The sequence below is a fragment of the Mauremys reevesii genome, linkage group 8, assembly GCF_016161935.1.
Source record: "Mauremys reevesii isolate NIE-2019 linkage group 8, ASM1616193v1, whole genome shotgun sequence".
Classification (NCBI taxonomy): domain Eukaryota; kingdom Metazoa; phylum Chordata; order Testudines; family Geoemydidae; genus Mauremys; species Mauremys reevesii.
Window position 1 is genome coordinate 49,113,117 of NC_052630.1, and position 12,255 is coordinate 49,125,371.

The 12,255-nt window shown below is 45.5% G+C and overlaps 1 protein-coding gene across 2 annotated transcripts in view; it reads left to right on the forward strand.

The window, feature by feature from the left end:
• The window catches only part of RABGAP1L (RAB GTPase activating protein 1 like), a 542,116-nt gene that overhangs the window by 348,466 nt on the left and 181,395 nt on the right, over positions 1 to 12,255 (forward strand). For both annotated transcript variants that reach the window (XM_039484970.1, XM_039484969.1), the window contains exon 15: positions 4,272 to 4,346. In XM_039484970.1, coding sequence (XP_039340904.1) covers positions 4,272 to 4,346 — 75 coding nt within the window. The remainder of the gene's footprint in view (positions 1 to 4,271; positions 4,347 to 12,255) is intronic.

Consider the following 12,255-nt stretch of genomic DNA (forward strand, 5'->3'; position numbering starts at 1 on the left):
AGTCCATGCTGGAGCTCTTTTGTGATTCTGGGACTCCATGGTCACCTCTGCTGATGAGCTCTGCATGGTCACCTGCGCTCATCAGCTTGCCACGCTGGCCAAACAGGAAATGAGATTCAAAAGTTTGCGGGGCTTTTCCTGTCTACCTGGCCAGTGCATCTGAGTTGAGAGCGCTGTCCAGAGCAGTCACAATGGAGAACTCTGGGATAGCTCCCAGAGGGCAATACCATCGAATTGCGACCCCACTACCCTCACACTACCCCAAATTTGACCCAGCAAGGTCGATTTCAGCACTAATCCCCTCATCGGGGAAGGACTAGAAATCGATTTTAAGAGCCCTTTAAGTCGGAAAAAAGGCTTCGTCATGTGGATGGGTGCAGGGTTAAATCGATGTAACGGTGCTAAATTTGACCTAAACTCGTAGTGTAGACCAGGGCTTAGAAACAAAACACTAATGTAGGGTCCCAATTCAAACCATTATCTTACAAGATCAGATGTTTGTGAGGGTGTGGAGACAGTTTTGTGATTCGCACTTATGGCAGTGGAGACATAGCCTATGTCTATGGCTCTTGCTATTTGTGTCATATTAAAATTAAATTTATTATTTGGGGCAGGACTGTCTGTTTTATTTTGTGAGGTACTATCATGTTTCTGGGTGTTCAAAATGTTATATCTCCCACAGAAGAAAAAAATTCCTAAAAAACCACTCTCAGCTGAAGCAAAGTGCAAAATGTTAGCAGAGAATCAGAGACAGATGTTGAAAATTTCTTTTTGATTAGTCTTGTGTTTATCCTGTACTTTATCTCTATAGCAGATCATTTGTGTACAGAAGGCAAAGCATCACTTACATTGATGGTTTAATGAGAATGTTGTGTGGGTGTGGTTTTGTTTTAAAATTACAATACATGTTTTACTTGTTTTGGAGATGCAACAACATAATCAAAGCAACATCTGGGACATTAGTCAGATATTTGGATGACCTGGATGAATAGTGCTATAATAAAACTATTGCTGCGTGTCATTAATTGTACCCTCAGGCATACAGGCAACATGAAACTTCCATGTGAATTATATCACGAAGGGTATGTCTACACTACGAAATTAGGTCGATTTAATATGTAGATTTTTTAGAAATCAATTTGATACTGTTGATTGTGTGTGTCCCCACTTAAGACCATTAAGTCAGTGGAGTGCATCCACAGTACCGAGGCTAGCATCGACTTTCGGAGCATTGCATTTTGTGGGTAGCTATCCCACAGTTCCTGCAGTCTCCGCCGCCCATTGAAATTCTGGGTTGAGCTCCCAATGCTTGATGGGGCAAAAACTTTGTCGCGGGTGGTTCTGGGTACATGTCGTCAGCCCCTCCCCTCCTCCCCCCGGTGAAAGCAACGGCAGACAATTGTTTTGCGCCTTTTTTCCAGGGTCCCATCCACTGGACCTGCTCAGCCCACTGCCTGCCTGGATGATCGGAACTGCAGGCAGGCAGTGGGCTGAGCAGGGCCGGCAGACGGAGCCCCAGACCGGCAGCAAGGTGAGCAAGGCTCCGTCCGCTGGCTTCTGCCAGCTGGGGTCCCGCTCAGCTGGCAAACCTCAGTGAGGTCGATCGGGGGTACCTGGACAGACATGGCTATCCTCCTCTTAGAGCACCGAATGGGAGTGACTCCAGGTCATTCTCTTCTTTAAGTTTCATCTCATGGTGATTCGGTCCTGCCTGGAATATCATGTTAGCTGGAGGCTTCTGCCTCAGGCTGCTCTCCCAGCTGGCAGGACCGCACGGTCGCACCTACACCAGCCTGCCCCTTGCTCCCATGGATCATGAAGCCTGGACAGTAGTAAGGAGCAGTTCAACTTGTGGAATGACAAATCCAGAACGAAGGATTGCACTCTATGGGCCATGTTAAGATTATTTCAGAGTCCTAGATAGCATTAGTCCCTATAAAAGGCTTCATGACAATTTTCCCCGCCCCTAACAAAAATGTTAATTTATCAGAGTAGCTGAAAGAGTAAGGAACCCGGGACTATAACTTAGAGAGAGCTTCCATATTATTTAACTCATAATTGTTATAATTAAAAGTAAAATTTCACAGCGTGGTCTGTTCTAAGACTAAAAGTGCAGGAGAGGAGTCAGAAAAAGGAACAGCCACCTGTTTCCGCCAGCTTTCGAACCAGGGATGTTTCATGTGTTAGGTGAACATGATAACCACTACACTATGGGGCTTTTCTGTGTTAGGTGAACATGATAACCACTACACTACGGGGCTTCTCTTTTTTGCCACAGACTTTGCTGAATGCACAGGAATGTTTTCTCTAGCTACAGAAGCTACCTAATGCAATGTCTGTATCTATGGCCTTCCTGCTCACAAAGCGGTCATGCCCCCGCCCAAGGCTGACACAGTGACCTAGCTCAGGCAGAATCGCTAGTGAGGCATGATATTTTTACCATAAAGCTAACACAGCAATTCTTTCCTGGCCTCTGCCACTGAATGCCTCCATGCATTACGCTGTGCCCTATCAGTGCAGGAGGACTGCATGAGCTCGGAAAACATATCATCGCGAGTGCAGTTTTTTCGCCTTCTAATCTGCGATAACTTCAGGGACAGAGATGATAGGGGGAATGTAGAAACATTCTAGGGGCACTTCATGGTCACCTGTGCTGCTGAGTGCTGCTGAGTTTGCGACGCTGGCCAAAACAGGAAATGAAATTCAGAAGTTCCCAGGCTTTTCCTGTGTACCTGGCTAGTGCATCTGAGTTCAAAGTGCTGTCCAGAGCAGTCACAATGGAGCACTCTGGGATAGCTCCTGGAGGCCAATACCATCGAATTGCGTCCACACTACCCCAAATTCAACCCAGCTGTGTCGATTTCAGCGCTAATCCCCTCGTGGGGGAGGAGTACAGAAATCGATTTTAAGAGCCTTTTAAGTTGACAAAAATGGCTTCGTCGTGTGGACGGGTGCAGGGTTAAATCGATCTAACGCTGCTAAATTCGACCTAAACTCATAGTGTAGACCAGGGCTAGGTTACTCATGGTACCCAGTTGCTCATAACATATCTTTAGAGTTTATGGCTGAGGAGCTTAATTCTTCACAGAGAGTGTGAGGGCTAGGCAGGGAGCTGTTTGCAACTCCCTGATTCAGAAATACCCAGCTCCAGCACAAGTTAGAGCTACACAGGTGCAATGCTAACCTCATGATTGGCATACGATCTCTCAGGAACCTTACACCAGTGGAGGATTAGGTGAAGCAGTTTTTCTCCAGGTTTGTGGGGTTGGTTTTTTGGGTTTTTTTTTTTAGTAGTCTCTAGCTGTTATAGTTGTGAAGTAACTTTTCAAAACATGAGCTAAAATGCAACTGATGTGATGTCTTCCTGAGCTTTCAGAGAACTTGAAATGAAAGCTCTGAGGTCTGAATGGAACCATTCATTTCAGTGAGTTCCAGTTCAGATGTCGATATTTTCTTTTCGTGTCTACAGTAACTGTTTCACTGCTTTTCAAAGCATGTAGGAAAGGAGAGTAGGTATCATTATTAAGATCTACAAAATAAAAAATATAAAGACATAGATCAAATTGTATTTTAAAGCCCTTTAATTAAAATTCTAAAATATTGATAGACTTTTAATAATGCCAGGATGGCTTGAACGGAGGTGCAGTTGGTTTCATTTCCTGAAAGGAAGCTTTCAAATCTTTGGAAAACATTTCTTAAGCCTCATTCCTATGATGTCATCTGAAATCCTCCATGGAATTACAACCTTGTTATCTGCAAGTTGAGTATTATTATTCCTTTTCAGTATGATAATAAGGCAGGGACCGCTGTCTTACAGAGAAAATGTCCGTTTCAAATTACCCTTGGTGGTTTTCTTCTTAACACTCTCAGGGCCCAGAATTTTATCATGTAACAGTTTGTTTGGGTTTTTTAAAGGTAACTGTTCTAATTTTCCTCTTTTATCAGTTTTACACTGATGTAACTCTATTGATTTCAGTAAAATTATTGCTGATTCACACTGGTTTAAGTGGGAGAACAATAAGGCCCAACATTTTCAGCACATTTGAAAATATACAGTGTCAGTAAAGGACAAGCAGCGATCTATACATGTTTTATTTAATGCACATTAAGCCTACACCAAAGTGGTTGCAATTCCATGCACTTCAGTGCCTCTAGCTCCAGAATATCACATGATCTGAATACTGCATTAATTATACTGTGTTTTGTGACAAAAGATACTTGGATTTTAAATATTCAGTAAAGAAATTAAACTTGCCTTTATTTTTTTCTAGGCATACTCTGTTTATGATGAAGACATTGGCTATTGTCAGGGACAGTCCTTCCTTGCTGCGGTGTTGCTGCTGCATGTGAGTAAATTACAAAGTGAAAGCTCTGATATGATGAAGCTGAAGCAGTTTTTAAAAATGTAATACCGTAACTTGGTGTCCATCAAATATTCACCAGTGCTAGTTTTTCTGTCTGTTCATCTTTTTCTTCCCTGTGGAATCCTTTTTGCCTGATGCCAAGAGAAAGTACATGTGGCTTATTTCTACAAATGTGTGGTTCATCTACAAATAAGAATATGAACTACTCAAATATGAAATTGCAGAGCTACTAACTGTAGTAGGTAACCTATTGCTTAAATCAGCCTCTGTACCAGATGACTGGGGAATAGCTAATGTAACTCCAATTTTTAAAAAAGTCTCCAGAGGCGATCCCAGCAATTACAGACCAGTCAGCCTAACTTCAGTACCAGGCAAATTGGTTGAAACTACAGTAAAGAACAAATTTTTCAGACACGTAGATGAACGTGATATGTTGGGGAAGAATCAACACAGCTTTTGTAAAGGGAAATCATGCCTTGCCAAGCAATTAGAATTCTTTGGTGGTGTCAACAAGCACGTGGACAAGGGTGACTCAGTGGATATAGTATACCTGGACTTTCAGAAAGCCTTTCACAAGATCCCTCCCCAAAGGATCTGAAGCAAAGTAAGCAGTCATGGGATAAGAGGGAAGGCCCTCTCATGGCTCAGTAACTGGTTAAAAAATAGGAAACAATGGCAAGGAATAAATGGTCATTTTTCACAATGGAAAGCGATAAATAGCAGGGTTCCCTAGGGATCTATACTGGGACCAGTGCTGTTCAACATATTCATAAATAGGACCCTACCAAATTCACAATTCATTTTGCTTAATTTCATGGTCATAGGATTTTAAAAATCATAAATTTCATGATTTCAGATATTTAAATCAGATATTGGAACTCTAGGGGTCCTGATCAAAAAAGGAGTTGAGGGGGTGTCACAAGATTATTGTAGAGGAGCTTTGCAATACTGCTACCCTTACTTCTGCACTGTTGCTACCAGCAGTGCGACTGTCAGAGCTGGGCAGGTGGAGAGTGGCAGCTGTTGGCTGGGAGCCCAGCTCTGAAGGCAGAGCCACTGCCAGCAGCAGCGCAGAAGTAAGGATGGCATGGTATGGTATTGTCACCTTTACTTCTGCGCTGCTGCCTTCAGAACTGGGTCCTTGGTCTGCAGCCGTCACTCTCTGGTCACACAGCTCTGAAGGCAGCAGTGCAGAAGTAAGGGTGGCATGGTATGGTATTGCCATCCTTACTTCTGCACAGCTGCTGGTGGGGCACTGCCCTCAGAGCTGGGTGCCGGCCAACAGCCAACACTCTCCGCTCTCCGGCTGCCCAGCTCTGAAGGCAGCGCAGAAGTAAGGGTGGCAATACTGCAACTTCCCTAAAATAACCTTGTGACCCCCCTGCAACTCCCTTTTGGGTCAGGACCCCCAATTTGAGAAATGCTGGTCTCACCTGTGAAATCATTATAGTATAGAATAAAAGCACACTAAAGACCAGATTTCATGGAGAGAGACCAGATTTCACAGTCGTTATGCTTTTTTCATGGCAGTGAATTTGGTAGGGCCCTATTCATAAATGATCTGGAAAGAGGGGTGAAAAGTGAGGTGGACAATACTAAATTACTCAAGATCATTAAGTCCAAAGCTGTCAGTGAAGAGTTACAAAGGGTACATGGGTACGTCACAGGATCCCACTAAGCTGGGTGTCTAGGCAACAAAATAGCAGATGAAATTCAATGTTAATAAATGAACAATAATGTTCATTGCCAAATATAATCCCACCTATACATACAAAATGTTGGGGGTCTAAATTAGCTGTTACCAGTCAAGAATGATCTTGGCTAGTTCTCTGAAAACATCTGCTCAATGTGCAGTGGCAGTCAAAAAAGCTAACGAAGTTAGGAACTATTAGGAAATAGATAGACAATAAAACAGAAGATGATATAATACCACAATATAAATCCATGGTACCTCCACACTTGAATACTTTGTGCAGTTCAGGTCATCCCATCTCAAAAAAGTTATATTAGAATTGGAAAAGGTGCAGAGAAGGGCAACAGAAATGATTAGGGGTATGGAACAGCTTCTATATGAGGACAGATTAAAAAGATTGGGACTGTTCAATTTAGGAGAGAGATAATTAGTGGGGGGTGGGGGCGATGATAGAGGTGTATAAAATCATGAATGATGTGGTGAAAGTGAATAAGGAAGTGTTATTTATCCCTTCACACAATACAAACTGGGGTCATCCAATGAATTAATAGGCAGCAGGTTTAAAACAAACAGAAAGAAGTACTTCTTCACACAACACACAGTCAACCCGGAGAACTTTTTGCTGGGGGATGTTGTGAAGGCCAAAAGTATGACTGTGGGCTCAAAAAAGAATTAGATAGGTCCATCAATGGCTATTAGCTAAGATAGTCATGGATGCAACCCCTGCTCTGAGAGTCCCTAGCCTCTGAAGCTGGGACTGGATAACGGGGAATTGAACACAGGATAATTGCCCTGTTCTGTTCATTTCCCTCTGAAGATTCTGGCACCAGCCACTGTCAGAAGACAGGATACTGGGCTAGATAGGTGGACCATTGGTCTGACTCATTATAGCCATTCTTATGTTCTTAAGAAACCATTAGGTCAGGAATAATTAGGTTTTGTTATAATAGAAGCTATTATATATTTTGTAGTGGTCAGTTTTTATTTGATGGTAAAGGATACTTTTTTGAATAGTTTGCCAAATCCTGAAGTTTTTAATGGATTTACATTTCATTTTTAACCTGGTTCTCACCAGGCAAACTCTTATTGAAGTTAGTGGGAGCTTGTCTGAGAATGGGATTCTCACCCAAATGGATCATAAGTGCCATTGACTTTCAATTTGTCTCTTTGCTCCCAAGTCACTTGAGCAGTTTTGAAATCTCATGAGCAAAAGCTGAATAACGGATTTGACCCATTCATTGAAAGACATACTTGATTGTTAATTTGTATTGTCATCTTTAATTTCCAAGATACTAGCATAGTTGAAAAATATTAGATATTTACAAGCTGCTAAACAAATGTATTGATACATCTATGGAGTTAAGAAATGGGATATTGTGAAGAGCATTTTAAAAAAACAGTTATGCAGGCTATTGCTTGTTTTCAGTGCCAGGCTTTTGTTGGTAACATCACATTAATCACTCTCAGAAGTTATCACCATTTAGAGTATGGTTCTTTAGAAGACCTCTAAAGATTTATCCCTCACACGGACAGCCCAAGAGGAAAGAAGTTACTAAGTAAGATGTCTAAAAGAAAAATTCAGACTGTTTCAGGCATAAGTATTATCTTCTTAAAATACAACTATGACGTCTTGAAGATCTAAGCAGCTGATACCCAATAAGAGCATTGTGGAGAGATGATAGTCTCTTTATAGATACAATTGAAACTAGAACGACATTATCACCCCCCACACCTCACCTCCATATATTCCAGAATCAAACATGCCATCAGATATTTTACATGGCATTTCTTACCCAACAGTAGACTTTTTTTTTTTTTAAGTTTGGTTCAGATAAGATAAGCTATTTGTAGAGACACAAGTGTTCAAAAAATGAATAAGCTGCCAAATTCCAAATATGATGAATTTTCGTTTGGCTCCCCTTATCTCCAAATGTGTGATGTTACATTGGCATTACTGTGTAAAATTGCCTTTGAGTGTTTTTAGAGTTTGTGATTAAATTTGAAAGGTATTTCTAGGGACCACCAAATGTCAATTACACCCATTTTAATATGCCTATATAATACATACATTCCTAATAAGAAATGAAACTGAAATGATCAGAGAAGGGGAGGAAGCAAATTCTCTCTGATGTCGCTTAGGAGCTCTGGTGGGGGAGAGGAAGAAGATCACATCCTTCAAGCTCCTAGCTCCCCCAGATTGTCCATTCCCAACCAGTCCAATGTCCTGAATGCTTACTGACTCTGTTCTGAACGTGTCTAAGGGTACGTCTACACTACGGGATTATTCCGAATTTACATAAACCGGTTTTGTAAAACAGATTGTATAAAGTCGATTGCACGCGGCCACACAACGCACAGTAATTCGGTGGTGTGCGTCCATGTACCGAGGCTAGCATTGATTTCCGGAGTGTTGCACTGTGGGTAGGTATCCCGAAGCTATCCCATAGTTCCTGCAGTCTCCCCCGCCCCTTGGAATTCTGGGTTGAGATCCCAGTGCCTGATGGGGCAAAAATCATTGTCGCGGGTGGTTCTGGGTACAGCCTCACCCCTCCCTCCGTGAAAGCAGCAGACAACCGTTTCGCGCCTTTTTTCCTGGGTGAACTGTGCAGACGCCATAGCACAGCAAGCATGGACCCTGCTCAGCTCAATACCACAATCGTGGACGTTTTAAACACCTCGTGCATTCTCGTGCAGTCTATGGTGAACCAGGACCTGCAAAGCCAGGCGAAGAGGAGGCGGCTACGGCAGCGCGGCGATGAGAGTGATGAGGACATGGACACAGAATTCTCTCAAACCGCGGGCCCCTGCGCTTTGGAGATCCTGATGGTAATGGGGCAGGTTCTAGCCATTGAACGCCGATTTTGGGCCCGGGAAACAAGCACAGACTGGTGGGACCGCATTGTGTTGCAGGTGTGGGACGATTCGCAGTGGCTGCGAAACTTTCGCATGCATAAGGGCACTTTCATGGAACTTTGTGACTTGCTTGCCCCTGCCCTGAAACACCATAATACTAAGATGAGAGCAGCCCTCACAGTGGAGAAGCGAGTGGCAATAGCCCTCTGGAAGCTTGCAACGCCAGACAGCTACCAGTCAGTCGGGAATCAATTTGGAGTTGGAAAATCTACTGTGGGGGCTGCTGTGATGCAAGTAGCCAAAGCAATCATTAAGCTGCTGCTACGAAAGGTTGTGACTCTGGGAAATGTGCAGGCCATAGTGGATGGCTTTGCTGCAATGGGATTCCCTAACTGTGGGGGGGCGATAGATGGAACCCATATCCCTATATTGGCACCGGAGCACCAGGGCACCCAGTACGTAAACCGCAAGGGATACTTTTCCATGGCGCTGCAAGCACTGGTGGATCACAAGGGACGTTTCACCAACATCCACGTGGGATGGCCAGCGAGGGTAAATGATGATGCTCGCGTCTTCAGAAGCACTACTCTGTTTAAACGGCTGCAGCAAGGGACTTACTTTCCAGACCAGAAAATAACAGTTGGGGATGTTGAAATGCCTGTAGTTATCCTGGGGGACCCAGCCTACCCCTTGATGCCATGGCTCATGAAGCCATACAGAGGCAGCCTGGACAGTGGTCAGGAGCTGTTCAAATACAGGCTGAGCAAGTGCAAAATGGTGGTAGAATGTGCCTTTGGCCGTTTAAAGGCACGCTGGCGCACATTACTGACTCGCTCAGACCTCAGCCAAACCAATGTCCCCTATGTTATTGTTGCTTGCTGTGTTCTCCACAACCTCTGTGAGAGTAAGGGGGAGACCTTTATGGTGGGGTGGGAGGCTGAGGCAAATCACCTGGCCGCTGATTACGCACAGCCAGACACCAGGGAGATTAGAAGAACACACCAGGAAGCGGTGCACATCAGAGACGCTTTGAAAACGAGCTTCATCACTGGCCAGGGTAGGGTGTGACTGCTGTGTTTGTTGATGAACACCCACCCCCCTTGATTGACTCATTCCCTGTAAGCAACCCACCCTCCCCCTTCAATTACAGCTTGCTTATGGAAATAAAGTCACTATAGTTTAAAAATCATGTATTCTTTATTAATCCATTATAAAAAGAGGGAGAGAACTGAGAAGGTAGCCCGGGTGTGGTTTGGGAAGAGGACAGGAGGGATGGAAAAGCCCACTAAAAAAACTTCACAGTAATGACAGCCTTCTGGTTGGGCTGTCCACGGGGGTGGAGTGGGCGGGTGCACGGAGCCTCCCCACACGTGTTCTTACACGTCTGGGTGAGGGGTGAGGGTGGTTATACAGGGGCTGCAGCGGCACTCTGTGATCCTGCTGCCGTTCCTGAAGCTCCACCAGATGCCGGAGCATGTCAGTTTGATCACGCAGCAGCCCCAGAGTTGCATCCCGCCACCGCTGATCTTCCTGCCGCCACCTCTGATCTTCCTGCCGATCTTCCTGCTGCCACCTCTCATCTCGGGTGTCCCTCCTGTCCTCACATTCACTGGCATCTTTCCTGTAATTTGATACCACCTCCTTCCACTCATTCAGATGAGCTCTTTCCTTGCGGGTTACTTCCATTATATCTGAGAACATCTCGTCTCGCGTCTTCTTTTTCCTCCACCTTATCTGAGCTAGCCTTTGGGATGGAGTAGGGAGGCTTGAAAAATTTGCAGCTGCATGAGGGAGGGAAAAAAGGGAGCTACGTATTTAAAAAGATACATTTTACAGAGCAATGGTTGTACTCTTTCACAGTGAACAGCACTATTCACCTTACATAGCACATGCGATTTCACTGCAAGTTCGCATTTTTCATCTTAATATTGAGTGCCTGCGGCTCTGGTGTTACAGATCTCACAGACACAGGTCCGGGCATCAGAATTCAGCTTGCAGGCGGCCATGGTAAGCCACTGTCTTTCGGCTTCAGCAGTGCTTTACCCCTCCCCCCCAACGCATGGCTGGTACCATGAAAGCTCACTGCTAATCACCCCACTTCCCCCCATCACCACACGCTAACCAAACACGAAAAAGCTCATCGGTATTTCACTCCTCCCTTCCCCCCGCTTGGCTAGGTGCAGGAAAGGAATTTTTTTAAGCTGCAGTCCACGACCCCAGTAGGAAAATGGCCATCTCTGTCCCCTTAATTAAATTCCTGATTTTCAACCAGGTTCCCCTGAACGATATCACTCTGCTGAGGATAACACAGCGAGATAAAGAACGGATGTTTCTTCTTCGAGTGATTGCTCCTATGCATTCCAGTTAGGTGTGCGCGCCTTGCGTGCACGGCTCTTCGGAAGATTTTTACCCTAGCAACACCGGCGGGCCGGCTGGGCGCCCCCTGGAGTGGCGCCGCTATAGCACTAGATATATACCCCGGCCGGCCCGGCCGCTCCTCAGTTCCTTCTTCCCGCCCGTAACGGCCGTTGGAACAGTGGAGTGCTCCTTTGACCTCCACATCCCTAGCTCACCTCTGTTTCTCATTTTGATTTAGTGTATATAGTTAGTTAAATAGTTAGTTAAGTTAGTTATTAGGTAGATTAAGGGGAATTAGGGGGGCTTAGCCCTCTTTTCCCGTCCGGTGCGGGCTTATGCCCAAGACACCGGGGTTCAAGCCCTGTGCGGCTTGCCAGCGGCACATGCCGATTGGGGATCCTCACGACTCCTGCCTGCATTGTCTGGGTGAGGCCCATCGACCAGATAAGTGCCCAATTTGCAGATCGTTCAAACCTAGAACAAAAAAGGAGCGGGACATTAGATTGAGAAAGCTCCTAATGGAGTCGGCGCTTACCCCTGCGGTGCCGACACCTTCAGCTCCGCCATCGTCCTCGGCACGGAGCGCTCCAGCGGTCCCTGACCGGTCCGGTACCGAGACTCTTAAGAAAAAGCAGCCGGCACCGAAGCCCCAGCACCGTTCCCTCTCACCATCGGGGAAACGAAAGCCGCAGCAAAAGTCTATGAAGACATCGGCATCAGGACCGCTTGCCCAGCAGCCAGTGTTGGCCTCTTCGGCACCGACCTCGACAGCGCATAGACCATGCGTGGTACCGTCGACTCTGGCACCGTCAGGGCCGTTGAGTCTGGTACCTCCGTGCTCCCCAGTGCGAACCGTGGTCGAGCTGCCTCTCCCGTCCACGCCCGAGACTTTCTCGACGGCGATGGAGCTCATAGAGCTCACAGAGGCACTGAGCCTCCGGCCCCCGGCACCGCCGGTGCGGGCTGTACAGTCAGTGGGTAAACCGG